At 34.5% G+C, this 22,091-nt stretch overlaps 2 protein-coding genes across 2 annotated transcripts; both read right to left on the bottom strand.

Annotated features, from left to right (window-relative positions):
- Positions 1–139: 139 nt before the first annotated feature.
- On the bottom strand, positions 140–3,588 carry LOC100254103 (large ribosomal subunit protein eL43). The gene is made up of 5 exons (XM_002282938.5): positions 3,455–3,588; positions 1,422–1,461; positions 712–800; positions 531–613; positions 140–448 (listed from the first exon to the last, which is right to left on the bottom strand). Exons 1-5 carry the CDS (start codon positions 3,455–3,457, stop codon positions 385–387), a joined length of 279 nt encoding a protein of 92 aa, XP_002282974.1. The 5' UTR covers positions 3,458–3,588; the 3' UTR covers positions 140–384.
- A 1,380-nt stretch (positions 3,589–4,968) lies between these two features.
- On the bottom strand, positions 4,969–13,454 carry LOC100267731 (SNF2 domain-containing protein CLASSY 3). The gene is made up of 4 exons (XM_059734084.1): positions 12,160–13,454; positions 9,886–10,044; positions 7,300–9,336; positions 4,969–5,371 (listed from the first exon to the last, which is right to left on the bottom strand). The coding sequence occupies exons 1-3, from the start codon at positions 13,135–13,137 to the stop codon at positions 7,408–7,410; spliced, it is 3,066 nt and encodes a 1,021-aa protein (XP_059590067.1). The 5' UTR covers positions 13,138–13,454; the 3' UTR covers positions 4,969–5,371; positions 7,300–7,407.
- Positions 13,455–22,091: the final 8,637 nt, after the last annotated feature.

The raw sequence follows: 22,091 nt of genomic DNA on the forward strand, positions 1-22,091 counted from the left end.
GAAATCCAGGTAAGAAACAGTGAACCAAAACCAACCACCAAAATCCCAAAAAACACATCGAATGTGATGGCCATTGGTCACATCCCCTCCAGTTACCTGGATAATTTCCATAATTGAGCAACTACACACCACAAGCAGATTAAAGAAATCGCATAGTTCATTCTCTAAGGACAAACAAAACTGTCTTACAAAATCAGAAAAATCACCAATAATTGTCTCATAATTTAGAATCAAGTTCCATAGGTTTCTTTTGCCTTTAGTAGCCCTTCAAAAATCAAAACAAACAGCAAGAAGACAGTTTAACTGTCCCCAGAATCTGCTTTAGTAGTTTGTACCTAAGACCTAGATGCAAATAAAAGATCGTAAAATATGCCTACAGGCAGATCAACTCTCAGTTTGCTCCCTCAGCCTCCGAATGGTACTCCTGACAGTTACAGCACTAGCAGTGCTGTTTAAGTAACACATAATTAGTGCAAGTTCTAGGAGGAATTATAAAAGAAATTTTTAAAAAGAACCATGAGGATAATTACTTCAAAGTATAGGCTCCGCCTGCTTTTACTTTGCCACAATCCTTGCAGCCCCAGATCCCTACAGCTTTCCTCTTCACTGCATACTGCAACAATCAAAGGTTCTTTGAAGGTAAGTCCCTAAAAATAAAATGCAAACAAGATATAAATAGGGAAAAGAAGACTATTATTAAATATACTTCACCTTTCCACAAAATTCACAGAAGTATTTGCTATGCTGACTAACCTCCATCTTCTTAATCTGCTTACGCAGACTAGCTCCATAACGGGTACCTGAAATCAGAAGCAAAATAGGTGCTTCAGGAATTCTTCAGAGAAGGATGATCTGAACTTGGGGTTAAACATAAACTATAAACACACAAACACACATTAATAATATGTGCAAAATATACACAAATTTTAAAATTACTTCATAACTCTTCAACTAGTGTTGAGTACAAACATATTGAATTGTGCATATAGCTCAAAATTTTCCATACATATGCATATACACACACAAACACAAACTGAAATGCCACATGCTTTTAATTAATTCATGAACCTATGCCATCTATAAAGACAATAACATTCTGAACCTCAAGAGTCTATCATCACCCCTGGTGAAGCACTCGAACATTTACATATTATTGCATGTGGCTTTTAGGTAACAGTTGAAAGAGAACATTCTGCTAGAACTTCTTTTTTTAAAAAAAAAAGAAGTGAAGAATTGGCTACTTATGAGACAAGTAAGAACCTCAACAAAGTAAGAATCTTCATCATCCAATCAAAAATTTGAAATTAACAATTATATTTCTCACTGCAGTGTACAACAATCTAAATGCAATGATGACTGAGGTAAACATACATTCCCTGCAGATGGAAATATCTGATTTGACAACATTTCTTGGCACTTACCATATTTCCCAACAATACCAGCCTTCTTTGTTCGCTTAGTCTGCACCCAAAAAAAAACAAATCAATATAAAAATTTTCATCTATTATCATAATAGTACCACCTAAAAATAGAGAAAATGAGAACAAACTAACATAGGGGAATTCAAATGCGGAAAATCTGCATCCATTCTTCATAAGTCAATCGCAAATATGAAATTATTTTAAAACTAAATCAATCATAAAATATTTTTGGACTAAATCTGATACAAAGATATGATGCACTGATGCCATACTCAGCATACAAGACATTGGAGTCAAATGACTTCAGGTGTCCAACAAAGACTCCGCACAGACACATGAATTCATTAATATAAATAAATATATAGATTTCCCCCTTTTGCACCTGGTTGCTCTTGATCATTTGGTTCCTTCCCCCCTTCGGTCTTCTCTTAGCTTCAGTCATATACAAACTCTTATAGTTAAATTTATTTCTCATTAAACCTTAATGGAGAGGGTTTTGAATCAAATTTTATCTTTTATCTAGCGGGGAGAATGAATTTACAAGAATTATTTGTAATTATCCTTCCATAGGGGACAGGCCCCTTTCTCCCAATGGATCTCTGTGAGTGCAAGTTCTTGCTTTAAAATTAACTTTAAGAAATAAAACAACACAGGAACCTAAGTCAAATGTTTTTTTCCTCAACCTTCCTGCACTACTCTAGAGCAGTGGTAAACAACACTAAGACAGACAAAGGGATATAAGACCCCACTCCAGATCATCCACTTTTTCCTTCATTAGGACAGCCATTTTAGAACCCAAACCATTACATTCATAGATTGAACAAGTGAGGTGAGAGGGTCATAATAGAACCAGAAAAATGCATAAATCACCTTGTCATCCTTAATGTTCTTGAAGAGATACTACTCAGTAACAGTGGGCAATGTTGTTTCATAGAAGACTTAAGTCTGAAATGGCTTAAAGCACCCAAAAAAAGGACAGGGCAACCGTATCCTTTACTCTGTTTTTTTTATTGGCTTGGCGCTAGTTGAGGGATGGTTTTGTATCTTCTCTTCTTTTGTTTGTGCCTTAAGGTGCCTCTTGTATACCCCCTGTATGCTTTTGGGTCAGCCTCAAGGTGCCCTTTTCTAATATATTTCTGTATTTGCCTATCCAAAAAAAAAAAAATACCCTTCTATAAGATATATAAAAGGCCCTAGTACGCAACCCCTAAATCTATCATACATAGCTTTAACCACAGGATAAATAACCTACAGAAAAGAAATCTCATGTTTGGTGCTTCAACTCAAGGGTACAACATAAAAGCCGCATTGATGTTAAAATCAGCATGTGAATTCTATTCAATGGGGTCTAAGTCAAACTAAGTAATCTAAGCTCTGTTAGATACACGGGAAAATTTTCTTCATATTAGTCACATTTTAAAAATGTAAACAAGTTCAGCTTACTCAAAGCCATCTATTAACCTTCTATCATAGGATTCAAGAAAAACAACTCCCCCACAAAACAACCCCAGACCCCTCCCACAAAAAAATCAGGAAGAACATTACATTTTCGCAAACATTCTCTTTGTTTAGAAGGAAGAAACTCCCAAAGAAGGCCCTCTCTAAGACAAGAACCACATTCCAAATGCCAACCTCTAGAAGTAAATTTCCCCATAGCAGATATTAGTTTTGGATTTGGATGAATGGAGTCCTAATAAAAAACAAGTAAACTTTCCTACAAGATTTTCGGTAGTTCTGGTTGGAAACAAGAGGAGCTTAAACTTAATCCATAGACAGAAATAAAGCCTAATAGAAAAACGAGGGATGCTACAAATTCCGGACAAACTCCCCGATCTCCTTCCCCGGAAAGGAATAGTTAATAAATTCTCTCAGATTGTACAAAAATCATATGGCATGCAACTGAATCGGCCAGAGAAGCAAACTGGAGTGATTTTCCCATAGAAACCCGTCTAATTTTCTGGGACCAATTTTCCGTGGAAACAAACGGAGGTTATTCATAAATAATAGCACAGAGAGGGAGAGAGAGAGCATACCATTTTGGAGGGCTTGGAGGGTCTCTACAGTTGTGATGGAGATGCCAAGGAAGAGCGGCTGAGAAGCAACTCTATATGCAATCGTGCAAACCCTAACCCTCTTTCCATTCCTTTTTGAAGCCCTAGAAAATAGGCACATGGGCCGTGGGCTTCAGAGATTTGGCCCACATGAATTGGTAGGACATATGGGCCCAAACCTCTAGGCTGCCCCATTTATAAAAGCTACGTTGGTTTTATTAAAATTATTGTTTTTATTATTATTATTATTATTTCTACACATTAGACATGGCATGGCATTTAGATACAAGATACATGTAAATTGAAAAGTCAATATGTGGCTTTTATTTTTTATTTTTTTATTTTCATTTCTCATAAAATGTGCAAATATTAAGATGATTTGATGATCCAATTACAAAATTATTTTATTATGAAATAATCCCGTTATTGTAAAGGTAATCCCTTCTATGTTTGAATAAACACCCTTTTATATTTGGACTGATTTTCATACAAATTTTGAAAGAAAATGTCACTTTTATAAGAAAAATATGAGAGATATTTTTATTAAAAAATGATTTTTCTTTTTCTTTTTTTGCCGTTCAAAATTTGATTAATTTTTAGGCATAATATATGCGAATGATTAAATTTATAAATTTGAAATCATTTCATCCTTTTAATCGGATAAGGGTTCCAATTTGATAATATTATCCGTTGAGATTTTTAAGCAGGCTTAGAAACTAGTTCTCAATAAATAAATAAAACATAAGATAAAAGTCTAATTAAAAATCTGAAATATTTTTAATTTATTTTCTATGTTTTCTAAAAATAATTTTTATTTATAATACTTTATTTTCAATAACTTTGTACATTTATAAAATTATTTTTCTAAACTAACTCCAAAATAGAAATGAAAACAATTCAAAACAATTAAAATACATTTTTTTTAAAATATCATGTTTTCAGAACAAGTTATTAAAAAACCGTATCAAAAAGAAATTTTGAAACAGTTTTCTATTTTTAAAAGCAATTCCCAAATAGACCCAAAAGCATCCCACATGGGTTCAACTTTCACATCTTGTGTATCCTGCTGAAATCATGGGAAACTTGTGGCCATGTTTGATGATGTCATATCTGAAACTACATGTTTTTCAAAGTATTCAAAAACAGTTCAAATGAATCATGCTGCCTGTGATACATGGACTGGCTAGGGTAGGCAGGCGCAAAATGCCCTGGAGCCATTTCTCTAAAGTCCCAAACAGCAGCCACAAAATTTCCAAAATGGAGATTGATGATCTTCAGAATGGACTCTTCATACAAACTGAACCCCCTTCTTTTCCATAACCAAGGGCATTAAATCCATTGAGATGGCCTAGAGTACACTCCTTGATCATAGTCAATGCAAACCATAGCCCAACACCAACTCGAGGAGTGCAACAAAGTAAATGCAAATAAATAAATAAATCGACAAATGAATAAATAAAAGCTAGAAACTAGTCCTGATAAGCAGATAAGGACTGTTTAATATAAATGACCTTTTGCTGTATTACTTTGCCATCATATTTCTGAACCAAAAGAATGTCAATACTATAATTGGGGTCAGCATATTTACTTCCAGGACAATTTGGAAACTTTCTCCTTCAAAAAGGTGGAAGAAGCTAGAAAAGAGAAGACCTAAAAGGTATGGACTTTGTAGCTTTACAGTAAAATCAAATGAAAAGAAACCTAATGTAAACAAAAAATTGAAGCTACCTAATGTCCATCATATGCTAAAAGCTTTACAAAACTCTATGAGGATACAAAAAAAATATTTACCAGATATAGGAGAAGCATTGGCCAGATATCAAAAAACAACCATACCCTCGATGGATCTAAAGAATCTTCTTCAATATCAGAGATGGCAATGGGAATGGCTCAAAAAATCTGCATGGCACAGACAAAAAAGTAGGGAATTAAAAGTTGCAGAAAAAACTTTGAATCCATTAAGATCATGGCCTAGTTAATTAGAAATTGCAATACACGCAGGTCAGAGTAATAAATCCATACTTACTTCATATTATAAAGCTTGAACGCTAAAAATCATATGATATGAAGAGAACAGTTTCAGATATGAAGAATGTATAAAACCCAACCTAGAAATTTAGCTGCAAGGAAATCAATCCTCACTAATGAACTTGAGAGGCTTGAACCCTCAGTATCTTTATCATGCTGCCCATTACTTGATCACATCCTTTTTTACCACCAGCCAGACAGGGAGGGAGTGGAGGAGATGTTGAGCAGTCCATCATAGGTTTATGAGTTTATACAGTACAAGTCCTTTAAGCTTTTTTTGGTTTCTAAATAATAAATGAGAGTACAAGAGAGAAGGATTTGAATACAGTTAATATTTCACCCATCTTCTGGCTGCTCTTAGTCCTGCTCCACCCATATTTCAAAACCTTTTGTTAAGCAATGGACGCTTCTGGCTTGCAGGAAGGGAGATTGGGAATGGCTATCTCAGTCCTTTTGCATGTTCGTGCATTTGGGTTGGTAAATCCTTCCCAACTTGAATATCATATTCCCTAAGGATTTATTCCCATTCATACAGAAGATTAAAAATGGTGCACATGACCATTTTGTTTTAGTTAAACAGACATGTGCAACCCCAAATATCTTAAAATGTAAAGGATGAGTATATCCAGTAAGTTTGTGTCTTAGTAATAAAGAAAGTAGGCATATCCAAAAGTTCCTAATACCAACTACTCAATTCCTAAGGAGTCTACACTAAGCTAGAAGCAGAGTTGAAGCAACAGGCAAACTACAAGGGATTTCATTCTTATTAATGGAACACCATTTTTGACTTGCATTCCCATCTACCAGAGGTGCCATGTGAACTCATATCCAAGTAACAAAATACAATTTTTGACTCACATTCCCATTTACCAAATGCAACCAGTGATCTCCCAGAAGTCTCCTTGCCTAAGCTAATTGATCTCTAAAGATCATGATGGGACAGGGTTTTAAACCAGTTCACTTTTTCCCTCTTCTCCCTTCTCTCAGTCTCCTCTCTTTTTATGTTCCATATAATTGACTTTGTGAAAGAACCACATCCTACTGCAGAACAGCATTACATGTGAGCACAAAGCTTACTGATAAACTTAAATATAATAAGACCAATTATATATAGCTTGAGTTCTGAAGATAACTGTTATAGCACATCTGCTATACCACTATACCATAGGCAACACATTTGCCTATATATTTAAATTCAATGAATAGAAACAAAGATGGTCCAAGTTTCCAGCTGGGAGAGACATTAAGAGTTCGTTTGAGAGTGATTTTGATAGGGTTAAAAGCACTTCCTAATGCTTGCAAGTCCTTCTAAAAATCAGGAAAATCACTCAAAGTGATTCCTAGATAATCACTCGGTAGGTGATTCTTCCAACAATTACATTTTTGTTATATAATATATTACCAAAAACACTACCAAAGCATGCTTTTTTTAAAATTTATATCCAAATACTATAACGGAAGCACTACTAACAAAAGCACTACAGATAAAAGTTCATTCACAAGAATCACTCCCATATAGGAAAACCATAAAACACAAACATTTAGATCATCAGATCTCAAATACATCTACAAGTAATCAAGGATGATCATCAACATCACAAGTCATAAGGAGTTGATTGTTGCCAGAAAACATCCATAAGGAGGAACAGAATTGGTGACATGTCCCAATTCGCGGCACAGCCCTGAATTGTGGAATTTGTTTTACTAAAATTCAGACTACATAATCAGCCATATATAGAAGAGATAAAAATAAAAAAATGCTTCATCATAAAGAACTGCTTAATAGTTAGGAAATATACCATTCTGTGTTACTCCATGAAGAAAACTGTCAGGATCAAGGACCACCAAACTTTTTGAACGAATGAAACAGTCCGTGAGGATACCATTGGTCACTACTAATACGTTTACTAGATATCCACCAAACCAAAAGTTTCAATTAAATTTGATTCTTTTGGTTGGTTTATTATCTTATCAAACATATCTTTCAACTTGTTGTGCTGGACCATCTCTTCCAAAATTTTATCTTCTGAAACTGTGGATGAAATTTTGTTCCCAGCACTAGTCTTGTCCTTAGAAGAAAACACCAACTCAGATAGTCGGTCTTTCTTAGCCTGTCGACAGTACTTCTCCTCTTCCATTGTCCCTGATGTAAGCAGATGGTATATGTACACCACTTTTCTCTGCCCAAGCCTGTATGCCCTGCTTATAGCTTGTCTTTCCACTGATGGATTCCAAACAACATCAAGCAAAATGACCCTAGAAGCACCAACCAGGCTGATCCCTTCAGAGCAAGCCTTTGTTGATGCAAGTAATACCCTTACTTGACTGGCTGGATCGTTGAAAGTATTAATTGAGGACTGGCGCTGCTTTACATCACGCTGTCCATCCATGTACAACACCTCCTTTCCCACAATCCAATGGAAATGATATTTAAGTTGGTCCATTAAATAGGTCAACGGATCTAAAAATTGACTGAAGACCAAAACCTTCTCATTCATGGTCTCACTAAACCTGATAAATGCCATCAGGAATTTTGTTTTCACACCAATATCAGGATTCAATTTAATCTTTTCTAACTTAGTCTGGTCAAAAAACAGTTTTCTTTCATCAGAGGGCAACAGCGAGGGATGTACAGATATCAAGGACACTAAATACCCCAGTTCAAGTGGGTTCTTTTTTTCTCGAATGCTTTCAAGGAGCCTCCTCTGCAAATCAGATGGTTGTAAAACAACAACAGAGTCCTTCAACCCTGGAAGATTTTCTTGAAGTATTGTGCCTTTGTGTATATGAACAAAGGGTTCGATCATGGCTCTTAGTTCCTCTACTTTATCATCGGCAATTTTGCCAATGGAACTGGTCAATAAATCCCATTTCCCTCTTGCTGCATTGCTTTTCCTCCCACGCTTACCACGAAAGCCTCCATACTGTTCAACAGCGATCCTGTCAGCAAACTTTGGTCTCACCAAGCAGAGTGTATTATAAAGCTCCTTAAAATTATTCTGGAAAGGAGTTCCTGAGAGGATGATGCGCCTTTCTGTGTCAATTTTTGACAAAGCCTTCCAGATAAGACTTTGTTCATTGCGAGGTGTGTGCCCCTCATCAAGCACTAAAAGACCAGGAAGCTCAAGGAGGATTTTTCTTACCTGCACTTTAGTGTAATCCTGTACTTTAACTTTCTTATTTTCTTGGTCAGCAAGAACTCGTTCTCCGGCAAGTTTTTCAAATAGTGTGTAGCTGATCCCCAGGATGCTTCGATCCTTTTTCCATGAATACAACTTTACCATACGAATAGATTTTGCACTTTGTCCCTGATGGCTAATCCTCCTCAGAAAATTCAAAGCAGTTATATTTTCCTTTCCAGAGTACTCTAGCTTGTTCAGATTATGAAATGGAATATCAACATTCCATTTCTTGAATTCTTCTTCCCATGTAAGGAGCATGGTGCGAGGAGCAATGATGACTGGCCTGCATGCAGGATAAAGCTCCATGTATGTCTGGAGAAAGACTATGGTTAAACGGGTCTTTCCTGTACCAGGAGCATGCGATATAATGCAGCCACTACCACCATCAGAAAAGGATGATCTTTTCAACTCATCAAGGTAAATGCCTCCAGCCACATTCTTCCAAATGAATTCAAAACCTTCACATTGATGTCTGTACATACTATTTCTAATACCAGGAATAATGTCCCAAACCGTGCCTTCAGGATGAAGGCCATGATCAGAACCAGACTGAGAACCACAACCAGGTTTCTGGAACTGAAGCTCATCAAAAATGGAGTTACAGTCCTCTTTTCCTGCATTCCCCTTCTCTGATCCGCCCCAAGGATTTCTACTCTTTAGCATGCACAAACAGAAGTAAAACAGAGTCATATATTTGAGGTTGAACAGATATTAAAATTTTAATGCAAGAAACAGGAATAGTAGGCACAGAATGACTTATCAGCTAATACTTTTTATTATGAGAACTAACATACTCAATTCAAGAAGACCTCACCTCAGCTTTGGAATTGTCCAAGATATTGTAAAAGTAACAGTAGAATGTACACAGATCAATTGGGTACAAGAACAAAGACCGGACCCTTTCACACAGGCTGGAAATACCCAGCATACTCCAATTATGGGCTGACCACTAGTAACCCATGCACACAAGATAAAACTAGACAAGAAATCAGGGTAAGTGCTTTCCAATTTCAACCTTCTATGCAGCTTGATTAACAATAGCATTATATCATCTCATATTTCTTATAATTAGGCTTTGAATTCAGTTATTGCATCATAATCAAACCCTCCAAAATCTAATGGAATTTAATGACATTAGAAAAATCACAGAGCTTATTAAATAGTACTTATTGTATAAACAAATAAGAAGATTGATCAACTTACAAACGATGGTAAGATGTACTTGATCTCCAGTTGAACAAAAGAACAAAAACAGCATGTCATTCCAATTTGTTCATCAAGAACAAGCTGATGATTCCCTTGATGACAAAGGACAGCTTGATCAATTTCAACCTCTGCAGATCCAAAGTCCTCTTCGCCATCCTGTAGGACACCATAATGACCTTAAATTTCAAGAGGATAGATGGAAACAATAAATCAGTTTTGAAGGGCCAAGTGAAGCTAGACCTCTTTCAAAGAAAATTGAAAAAACAAATAGCAAAACAAAGAGAAACATGTAAGTAGCTAAGAAACAAAAAGACAAGTCACAACTTATCAATAGAGAGGAATAACATGTCCTACAAAAGTTGCATGACAATGAAATAATATCTTAATTGCATGTAATGTTATCGACAAATAAAAAAATAAAACAAACCTCTCTCTCAGTCTCTGTAAGCAAATTCTGAGCATAAATTTTTGTATTTAATGTTTTAGAAGGCCGCTAATACTTGCAATTAGAAACCTTAAATTCAAAAAAAAACTCCAATTTGTAAAATTTGAATCCAATGCAACTAGAAAAGAGGAACACTTGGGATAAAAAATCCAACCCTATATAAGATTGGATTAGGCCCTTAGGGTTGTGTTAAGAATTGCGCAACCAAATCTGAATCAATCCTAGTACATGCATATCAAATATGTTACATTTTTTATTTTACATACATTTTTACATCATATCACCATATCTCCTAGTGTTAAATTTTAATGCTTTAATTAAAAACCATACAAAAATCTAAATCTGTAACAGATTACTGATAACCTCTCACATTTAAGAAAGGTAAGTTGTTGATTCTACTTTTGCCACATATGCTCCAGATTTTGAAATGATGAGACGCATATATATACAAAACATCCAGTTGTAGAACTACAAAGCAGAAATAGACCTTGCTTCCAGTTGTTACAATTGAGATTTGGAAAAAAAAAAAGTTAAACTAATTTCGATTGTTCATTCTAAAACAAAACATATTAATTACAAGTTCTATGATTTTTTTTTTTCACACGTTTTTCTTTTTTTTTTTCTTTTTTTTTTTCTTTTTTTTTTTTTTTTTTGCTAAATAGTATCATACCTTGAACCTGCTCATCCCCACCCCAACCCATTGCCAATTCATTCAGGCCTCAAGATTAGCTTTAAATTATTCTCTGTAATTATTTCAACTCAAATACACACACACACACACACGTTATTTTGTAAACCACGCTTCTAACCTTTGGATGATTTATGGGCAACATAACTAAGGTTTTAATGGGTGCAAAGCATATAATTTGTAACAAAGAAATAAAAATCACTTATGTAAACAGAACAACCAGACCTTTGGTTGAAAACCTTTCGATATAAGATGCGATTGGATTCAACTAGGGTTGAACTCCAAATTACAATCACCTAAACTAAAGCCACAATTGCCTCAAATCTACTTAAATTGAACAAGATGTCAAGTTACCAGCTTTTCCTACAAACTTGAAATACTAAGGAATTGATCAATAATAGATATCAATCTAACACAGTTTCTCATGTAACGGACCAACTTTCATGTCAAGGGGAAAACAATAGATCAAGGATAAACAAACAGGGGAAAATACAGAAGGAGAGGCTCCAATTGGACACTTTAGAACTTAAAGCTCTCATAACATGTTAAACCACCAGTTGTCCCTAAAGCTTAGGCTGTTAAGGAAGGGGTCAAATAATGGATATCATCAAGTTAATAGATAGCTATAAAACTAGAAAATGACACTGTCACATGGTAGCATGCCTATGTTAACTTTCACGGGCTTTATTCGTATGAACTACAAAATTGTTTTCCATAATTATATCCAATCTATAAATCAAGAATTCCTACCTCAAAAGGCAAAGCATGTTCCAATCTATCTTAGTAAAGAAAATTATAATATAACTAATGGAATTGCCATTTGCCACAATAATATCCATTCTAGGCTTGGGACTCAAGATTGACTCAAAATCAAAGGGAATAGATGAAGCGAAAGGATCAGATATCTAATCAAGCAAAGTTTTTTAAGCCAAGAAGCAAAAAATGAAGAGGCAGATTATTTAGTTCAACTGACTGGTAACTATTTTGAATTGAAATTTTTAGTGGGAAGATGAAATGTACACCTGATCCATGAGGAGTTTCTAATACCAAACTCATATAACCCAACTCATTTGCATGAAATGACAGAGATGAATGTATAAAAGTAAAGTGTATGAATAAAATTACAAAGCCAACCTACCACATTAGTTTCCTTGGAGCCGATTTCAGCCGATCTAAGAACAAAATCAAACTCAGCCCAAAGTTGATTCATTCCTATCTCGGGTTGGGACTTCCCCAATGGAATTGACTCATCCACTCCAAACTTGAATTTTAACGGAAGCTCCGTAAAAGCAGGCGCTGTCTCTTCGATCGAATCACTGCCTCTAGGAGAAACCAGTTCTTCCAGAAGCCCGCTATTCTTTGCCCAAATGGAATCCACAAGAATCTTCAAAGCATCGCAATGTTTCAGTGCACGGATTCGCTTTCTCTTGGTGTGTTTCCCTAACTCCCCTTTATCTTTTCTACCAATAGTTTTTGGGAATTCAGCATGCCCAGATGAGGAATCACGCCCCTCCTCCTCCTCCTCTTCTTCCTCCTCTTCCTCCCATTCCTCCTCGCCCTCCCCATCACCATCACCCTCACCCTCATCAACATCAACACAAAATGGATGACTGGAAGTTCCAAGTTCCACTTTCTTTTTCCCTAATTTTGAAGCTTGATTTCCTCTTTCGTCTCTGTCAATGGTAGGATCCACTATATAGTCATCATCATCATCATCCTCCTCCTCCTCGTAGTCAGAGGCCTCTGAGTCATCTGAAATGGAAACTACATCAGTAACATCCTCGTCACTGTTTTCCCCGCCATTCTTCTTCCTACTACTATTCTTTCTATCACTATTCTTCCCATCTGACTCAGCAACAAATTTCTGTACAGAATCAAAAACCCCCGCCTCACCCAAAAACTCAACACCATCGTCATTGTGACTCCCACTACTCGACACACCCGCATTCCTCTTCTTCTCCTCATACAACCTCCTGTAGACTAGGGCTTCCTGAAGCCGCGTCCTTTTCGCTACCGGCGAAGAGAAATCCATACTCTTCCGCCAAAGTTTCCGTCTTTCCCAGTCTACAACATCAAACAATACACGCATCACCAACAAATTCGAATTCAAACTCATAAAAGAAAACCCAAACCAAGATAAATAAACACACCCATTTACACAAAAATAAAAATAAAAATAATCAAAAAGAAAGAACAAAAAAACATAAAGCAAAACCCGCCTCGCCTGCAAGAACACAGCAACAAGCGAGAGACAACGGACAACTTCAGAGAGAGAAAGAGGAGTAGACAGAGAACGGAAGAGGAGTGAGACTGAAAACCGAGAATGGAACAAGGGCGCGAAACCAATTGCATGCAAGCCGAATAAGGCAGTGGAATCGCCGTTTCGTGGGTAGACAACTGACCACTTTCCAGTGGCGCTTGCTTCTGTGGGACTCTTTTCCTTTTCAATCATCACTATTATTATTTTTATTATAATTCAATGCTTTTATTTATTTATTCCTTTGATTTTGAAACTTACATCTCATTTTCACTTTCACGATTTGGGAAGCAAATCAAGTCCGGACTCCCCGTACCAGCGATCATGCCGAAACTTTTTCAAGATAAGGAAAGTTTTGATTTTCTTCTTTATTCTCATCATTAACAAAATAAAATAAAATAATTAATTATTAATAAAATAAAAACTTTGAAAGAGTTGTCCAATATTATTATATTTTTATTGAAAAATAAATAAAAATATTTATGTATTTATAATACCTACAAAAGCAAGAAAAATTAAGAATGAAACATCATAAAAATCCAATATTGTTATCAAGGACTAATAAAATTATTTAGAGATAAATTATTACTATGAGGGATCTTTAATTTAGGGTATCACATTTAAATATAAAATAAAATAAAAAACTTAAAAGTGAGATGAAATATAAAAAATAATTAAATATAAAGATTATAAGGGACTAATACATAAATATAAATATAAAGATTATAAAAAATATAAATATTTTTATATAAAAAAATATAAAACTATAAGGGACTAATATATATATATATTACTATTGAAAAATGAAATTAAATTTTGGGTTATTTGATTAAAAGGTTAATGAAAACCCAATTTTTGAAATTTAACTTTCTTGTTCTTTTTTTTTATCTCATTTTGACAAAAATGTCCTCATTATTTTCTTATAAACATAATCGTTTATTTGAAAACTTATATGTAAATACTTGAAATGATAAAGGGTATTTTATGTCAAAATATGTGACTTTTCAAAAAAAAAAAAACATGAGAATAATTAGATTCACAATTTGAGAATTATTTTGTCCATTTTAACCAAATATTTTTAAAATTTTAGCATATCTTTTATCTTAATACATGTTATAAATATAAATAAGTAAATAAATAATTAGAATAAAAAAATTATTTTTAAAATAATATTTTATAAAATTTAATTAAGAGAAAATGAATTATAATCATATTAACAATTTAAGGTGACATAGTCAAATTTTAACATTAATATTAAATAAGTTATCTAATATCATGTTTTCCATTATGGTTAGATATTTTGATATGATTATTTAATATATCGTATTTGAATTTTAAAAATTGTGTATTTTTAATTTGCACATGTTAAAAGATTCTTCCACAAAAATAACAATCACTCGATAATAATAATGACCTAATCAAAACGAATAATAATAATTCAAAAAATTTCTAAATTGGGAAAAACTTCCTAAATCGAGGTAAAAAAACCATAAAGAAATTTTTTTTCACTTTAATAAAAATGGGGATGCAAATAATCAAGTATTTACTGGTTTCTTCACTTGAAAACATATATAAATATATATATATATATATATATATATATATATATATATATATATATATATAACCAATGAATAAGAATAAATTAGAAAGAAATCATACCATAAAAACTTACCTAAAAGGTTGGTGCAAGAACCTGTAACTTCAGGCTTAAACCCTAAAATGGTGTATAGAAAATAAACCTAAATTTCTTCCTTCTTTCCCAATCACCTTCTCTAAAGTACTAAAACACTGATGCTATTTATATTTAGACTTAAAAAATATGATTAATTGATTAAAAGGGTTGAAAATAGGGAGAATTATGTTTTGGGAGTAGATGGGCCCCCAAATTAACAAAAGGTCCACGTAACTCTTCAAATTGAACCCAAGACCCATTGAAAGTATGGAAATTGAGTTGAATGATATCATTCTTCAGTATTTTCAAAAATACCCTTTGTTGATTTTAAGAAAAAAATTAATATTTTTAAAAAATAATTTTATTTAATTTAATATTTTTGATTTAATTTAATATTTTTTAAAAACACTTTTATGTAATTTAATATTTTTTAAAATACTTTTGTTTAATTTAATATTTTTTAAAATACTTTTGTTTAATTTAATATTTTTTAAAAATAAAAATATTTAATTTAATATTTAAAAAAATATTTAATTTAATATATTTTTTAAATACTTTAATTTAATTTAATATTTAAAAAAATATTTAATTTAATATATTTTTTAAATACTTTAATTTAATTTAATATTTTTGAAAAAAAAATATTTAATTTAATATTTTTGAAAACTACTTTTATTTAATTTAGTATTTTTGAAAAAAAAATTATTGAAAAAAAAATTATTTAACTTAATTTTATAAAATATTTTATATGTGTTCTTAAAGGGTATATTTGTCCGTTACTATTTCATATCCTTCAACTCAATTTGAAGAGTTATATGGATCTTTTGTTAATTTGGGGGCTCATCTACCCCCAAAAGATAATTCTCCCTTAAAAAAATCCCAAAATTTTAAAACTAGCCTCTTTAATTTTTTAACTTAAAGAATAACTCATTTTTTACATAAATACCCTTCAATATTTTCATTATTTACATGTGTTTTAAAAAATATATTTTTATAATAAAAAAGTGAGGGCATTAATATCCAAAATGAGTATTTTTAAAAAATAAAAATAAATAAAAATTAGAAGATTAGATTTGTAATTTCATATTTCTTTCCCCTTTAATCGGTTATTAATATCCAAATATAAAATAGTGTAATACATAGGTTTAGGAAACTTAACCGAGCAATGACATAATCCATTTTCAAACTTAAAGTATATGAATTTCCTCTTGATACTACTTACAAAGGCAAAAACCAAAAAACAAAAAACAACCATCAAAAAATTGAAACATACGACTTACCCCTTTCTACTCTAATTTTCTTTATTTGAAATAAGAACCCACTTTAATTAAATAAATCATTGTACCAATTAAAAAAGTAATTTTTAAAACTTTCAAAATTTTATTTTTTGAAATAACTACTTTCATTTTTTTTTTAACTTTAATTGAATTTAAGAAAAAAAATATTATTATATACAACAATGATATTGTATTTTACATCTTAGAATTAATAACATCAAATATCAATCTCAATAATATTACTCATTCAGATATAATTTAGGTAGTGTTATAGTAAAATTTATATAAAGTAATTTACTAATATAATATAATATTTATTTGTTATGTACATTTAAATATTTTTGTTGTCAATATTATTAATAAAGTATGAAATAATTGATCTTTTAATGTAAGGTTTTGATTCTAATATAACATTTGGGAAATTGTTTTTACTTTAGGTATATAGGAGAGTAATAAGAATTATGAAATTGTACTCATGCATTGTTTTAAAAGTCGTGTAAACAAAGTAAAATAATCATGTAATAGTTGAAAATTATGTAATATTATACACTCAAAAGGAAAAAAAATATTCCAAATATCCATATTTATACGTGTGTGTACATATATCTTCATTCCATTCTATTAGTAACAACCCGTAGTTTACAATCTTACTTATAATGAATCATAAACACGGTGTAATCAATTTAAATGTTAAAAAATAATGTATTGTTTAAATATAATTTCTTATTTATTGTAGATTTGCATGTGAGACACCGTCTATGACAATTAGTAATACGGGTCTCAATTTAAAAGAATTTAACATATAACTTAACATCGATGTAATGTGTATATATATATATATATATATATATATATATATATATATATATATATGCATACATAAAGGCAAATAGTGACTACATATTAACGAAATTTAAGTAAAAAGCGCATCAACATACACACGGCGTATACATTTGAAGCCCATAAAAAGCGCACTTATAAAGAAAAGAAACACAAAAATAACCTCCTTCGTTTTACTATTTGAAGTGGGAACAGACTGTCTTTATATAAGTGATTCTATATAGTGAACTAACACATAATTAATACAAATAGGTGGCCAATTGTAGGATCTCATTTCTACATCATTATGGTGGTGGAAATATTTGTATTATTGGAACAATTAAAAAAATTTATAGTATCAAAACGATAAAAGTGATAGTGATCTAAGTAGGATAATTGCACTCCTAGTAGGGTAACCATAGAGTAAATCTAATAAGAGGAGTTAAAAATAGTCATTATGCATCTCATTGAAGTGTTATTAACCTTGATTGAACATTAATGTCACTATAACAAGAAAATAATAAGTGCTTTCTTATAACACCCAAAGAAATGAACAATAGCATCATGGGCATTAAAATAAAAAGTGTTTAACGAAACTATCAAATTAGTAAAATATATAGATAAACAATAATAATAATTTAGTGATGATTATGATGATGATGATGATGACGATGACGACAACGATAATGATAAATTAAAGTTATGTGAGATTATATACATTATTTTATAAAATAATACGGTAAATAGTTCAAACCCATGGAAAGCAAAAAGGTTAAAATCACTAAATAAAAAATTAGCGAAAGGGCGAAGAATAAATTGCCAAATAATGTAAGATACATAACATAATTATGTTAATCTATGATAAAAATAAATAAATAGTAAAATTTAATTGACTAAGAATGATTTATAACAATGTGATGAATTTCCTTGCAAGGTCAAATATTATAAAATGGTAAAATTATAGAACTAATAATAATTTAAAGCTCAATTCATATGCTAATTTTACTAATTTACTATGAAAAAAAAAAAAGAGAGGAAAAAGTAACATAATTATGACTAATAATTTTAAATTATTTACTTTTGACTAACTTTTCAAAAAAATCATTTAATTAAATATTAATATGTTGATCTTCACTATTCTTTTTTACCATTGACTAATAACTTTATAAAAAAATTTCCAATCCCAAAATTTTACATGTCATTCAAACCCGGATATGATATCAACCATTTTATGTAACTTAAATGCAAAAATTGTTACGAATGTGAACTTAGAAACAATTTATCTTCTCTTTAGTGGTTGCCTCACAATGGCCTCTAGGCTCAATCATTGTCTTCGCAATCCCAATTCCTCTTTTTCCTGCCATTTTTTTATATATGGGCACTACTATATCATTGCTAATATATCAGCTTGATGGTGCATCTCTGCAACAAGAGAGGCAACCCTAAAAATTATATAGAGAAAGAGAGTAAAATTAATTTCTTTAAGTCACCAGCATGTTGGAAATTTAGCTAGATGTCTAAGAAATTTGAATTTCTTGACCCAAAGCTCAAGTCATAAAATTGACCATTGAAGTCATAAAATGTTTTGTTGGATGTCTAAAGCTAGAAATTCAGGGACAGCTGCAGATCATTAAAATTGACCATTTTTAGTATTTCTATATGAGGAATTCATTTTCATGAACATAAATTGGGAATATTGAAATTAAAAGCAAATAATTCATATCACACTCAACCTCTTTTGTCAAATGGGAAACCCTCACTGAAGTATGTTTCACTTTCCAATAAAATAGGATCATGATTCATGAGCACCAACAATAGCAAAATTGGAGGTCCCTTCTTTTTGATCTATTGTGATTCCTTTTGTCACCTTGTTGTCACGGACTTAGTCGTTTCCTAAGCTCGTGCGGCACTTAGGCAAATCAAGACACTTGATCTTGCTAAGTCAGCCTTACCCCCGACACTTAGCTTGCTAGGCTAAGATGTTCACGACTCGGAAGCTTGAGAAGTTGTAGGAGGCAACTTTTAAATAATGGAAGCTCTTATTACTCAAGGAAGCCTTTACAAGTGCTTGGAAGCTCACTTGCTTGGTGCCTTAGCCAAATGAGGCCTTCACTTATTTATACGCACTAATGGAACTCTCTAGAACCTTGGAGGGTTCCTTACAATTCATGAATATTCTAGAATGTCCTACACTATTCTATGTACAAGCCTATATACAAGAGACTTCTAGATTTCTCTAGAAAGCTTTGGACCCTTCTCATGCCTTCTACCATAGTGTAGAGTTGTGTGGACTTCTCTAGGCATTTCTAGAACCTTCCACACTCTTCCCACTAGTGGCTAAGTGTGGATGTCTCCAAGGGTCTCTAGAAGCTTCTTACCTCCTATATAAGCCATGGGGAGGGTTATTTGAAGCATCTTGTGACACTCTCTCCCACCTAAGCCGCAGACGTCCTCGTCGCGTCTTCTGCCCGGAACCGCTCAATCTGCTCCTGGAACTGCCATAGTGCATTTGCTGGCTCCCAGCTAGCCTCGCTTTCTAGTAGTCCCTTCCATTTCACTAAGTACTCCGTAGCAAGAGGCACACCACGCCTTCTGATGATTCGGTCTGCAATAATATGTTCCACCTCCTTGTCATAGGAGGTCACAACCGCTGTAGGTGCCCTCTTAGAAAGCCCTCGGCTTGGATCATCCTTGTCTTCGTGATATGGTTTCAAGTAACTCACGTGGAAGACAGGGTGAATCTTTAACCTTGGCGGTAACTCCACTTTGTAGGACACCTTGCCGACCTTTCCAAGTATAGGGAAAGGTCCTTCATACCTCCTCACAAGGCCCTTATGCACTGGCCTTAGGGATTTGAATTGTTGAGGAAGAAGCTTGACAAGCACCATGTCTCCAACCTTGTACTCCGTGTGACGTCGCTTCTTGTCAGCCCACTTCTTCATTTTCTTAGCGGCCTTGTCCAAGTACAAGCGTGCTATGTCAGCTTGCTCATGCCACCCCTTTGCGAACTTGAAAGCCGCTGGACTTCTCCCCGTGTAGCCTATCGTTAGCGTGTGAGGAGTTAAGGGTTGTTGCCCTGTGGCTAGCTCGAACGGGCTCTTGTTGGTCACCTCACTCCTTTGCAAGTTGTATGAGAACTGGGCTATATCTAGCAACTTAGCCCAATCCCTCTGGTTGGCACTCACAAAGTGCCTCAAGTATAGCTCCAGCAAGGCGTTCACCCTCTCAGTCTGCCCATCTGTCTGTGGGTGAAAGCTGGTGGAGAAGTGAAGCTCCGAACCCATAAGCTTGAAGAGCTCCGTCCAAAACTTCCCAATGAAGCGCGGGTCGCGATCACTGATGATGAACTTAGGCAACCCCCAATACTTGACTACGTGCTTTAGGAATAGCCTCGCCGTCTCTTCCGCAGTGCAGTCGGTCGGGGCTGCTATGAAGGTTGCATATTTAGAGAACCTGTCCACCACCACTATGATAGAGCCGCTGTCCTCTGACTTAGGTAGCCCGATGATGAAGTCCATGGTGACGTTGTCCCATGGGCGTTCTGCTACAGGTAGTGGCTCTAACAGGCCTCTAGGTTGTCGCTGTTCCACCTTGTCTTGTTGGCACACAAGACAAGTCCTCACATAGGCCTCAACCTCGTCCCGTATCTGAGGCCAATAGTAAGCCGACTCGAGTAGTGCCCTAGTGCGTCGTTGCCCAGGGTGCCCAGCCCACTTGGTGTCATGGCACTCCTTAATCAGGTTCCGCCTTATGTTCCCCCACTTAGGCACATAGAGTCGTCTCCCTTTTGTGTAGAGTAGGTCGTTCTCCACCCAAAACCGCTTAGTCTTCCCTTCATGAGCCAGGGCGATGAGGCTCTTAGCCACTGGATCATGTTGCAGTCCCTCTCTTAGAAGATCCATTATGTCTCCTTGGGGCTGACTCGTTATGGACGCTAGCTCGGCTTTACGACTTAGGGCGTCGGCCACATGATTAGCACTTCCTGGCTTATACTCCAGCATATAGTCGAACTCGGCCAGGAAGTCTTACCACCTAGCTTGTTTAGGACTCAACTTCTTCTGTGTCTGGAAGTAGCTAGTGGTCACATTGTCGGTCTTCACTATGAAGTGAGACCCTAGCAAATAGTGCCTCCAGGTGCGCAAGCAGTGAACGATAGCGGTCATCTCCTTTTCTTGCACCGTGTAACGCCTCTCCGCGTCGTTTAGCTTGCGACTCTCAAATGCAATTGGGTGCCTTTCTTGCATAAGGACTCCCCCAATAGCGAAGTTTGAGGCATCTATGTGTACCTCAAAGACCTTGGTGTGGTCGGGTAGTGCCAACACTGGCTCCTCAGTCACAGCCTTCTTTAGATCCTCAAAGGCTTGTTGGCACCTTCCATCCCATTCCCATGCTTTATTCTTTTTAAGAAGATCAGTGAGTGGAGCGGCCCTTCCCGAATAACCCTTTATGAATCGCCGGTAGTAATTAACTAAACCAAGGAAAGATCTGAGTTGAGGTACCTTGGTTGGTGGATCCTACTCCTGGATGGCTTTCACCTTGCTATCATCCATCATTAGCTTGCCATCTCTGATGCGATGCCCTAGGAAGTTCACTTCCTCCTTAGCAAACGAGCACTTCTCCTTCTTTACGTATAGCTTGTTCTGCCTCAAGATCTTAAAGACCTTCCTCAAATGCTCTTCGTGCTCCTTTAGAGTGTTACTATAGATGACTATGTCATCCAAGTACACCACCACAAACTTGTCCAAGTATGGGTGGAAGATCTTGTTCATGAGGGTGCAGAACGTTGCTGGGGCATTGGTGAGTCCGAAAGGCATTACTAAGAACTCATATGAGCCATACCTGGTCACACATGTAGTCTTCGGCTCATCTCCCTCCGCGATCCTGACTTGGTAGTAGCCTGACCTTAAGTCCAACTTCGTGAAGTACCTTGCCCTTCCAAGTTGATCGAACAAGTCAGCAATGAGCGGGATGGGATACTTGTTCTTCACCGTCACCTTGTTGAGTGCCCGATAGTCGATACACATCCGTAGGGATCCATCGTG

This window comes from Vitis vinifera, chromosome 2 (assembly GCF_030704535.1).
Source record: "Vitis vinifera cultivar Pinot Noir 40024 chromosome 2, ASM3070453v1".
Classification (NCBI taxonomy): domain Eukaryota; kingdom Viridiplantae; phylum Streptophyta; class Magnoliopsida; order Vitales; family Vitaceae; genus Vitis; species Vitis vinifera.

Coding starts and splice junctions, on each gene's coding strand:
- LOC100254103 (XM_002282938.5), bottom strand. Junction 614..711: donor TCTGTGAATTTTGTGGAAAG/GTGAAGTATATT, acceptor TGATTGTTGCAG/TATGCAGTGAAGAGGAAAGC. Junction 449..530: donor GGCGGAGCCTATACTTTGAA/GTAATTATCCTC, acceptor TTACTTAAACAG/CACTGCTAGTGCTGTAACTG.
- LOC100267731 (XM_059734084.1), bottom strand. CDS start 13,137: ATGAGTTTGAATTCGAATTTGTTGGTGATGCGTGTATTGTTTGATGTT. Junction 10,045..12,159: donor GCTCCAAGGAAACTAATGTG/GTAGGTTGGCTT, acceptor GGTGTCCTACAG/GATGGCGAAGAGGACTTTGG. Junction 9,337..9,885: donor AGTACATCTTACCATCGTTT/GTAAGTTGATCA, acceptor TGCATGCTAAAG/AGTAGAAATCCTTGGGGCGG.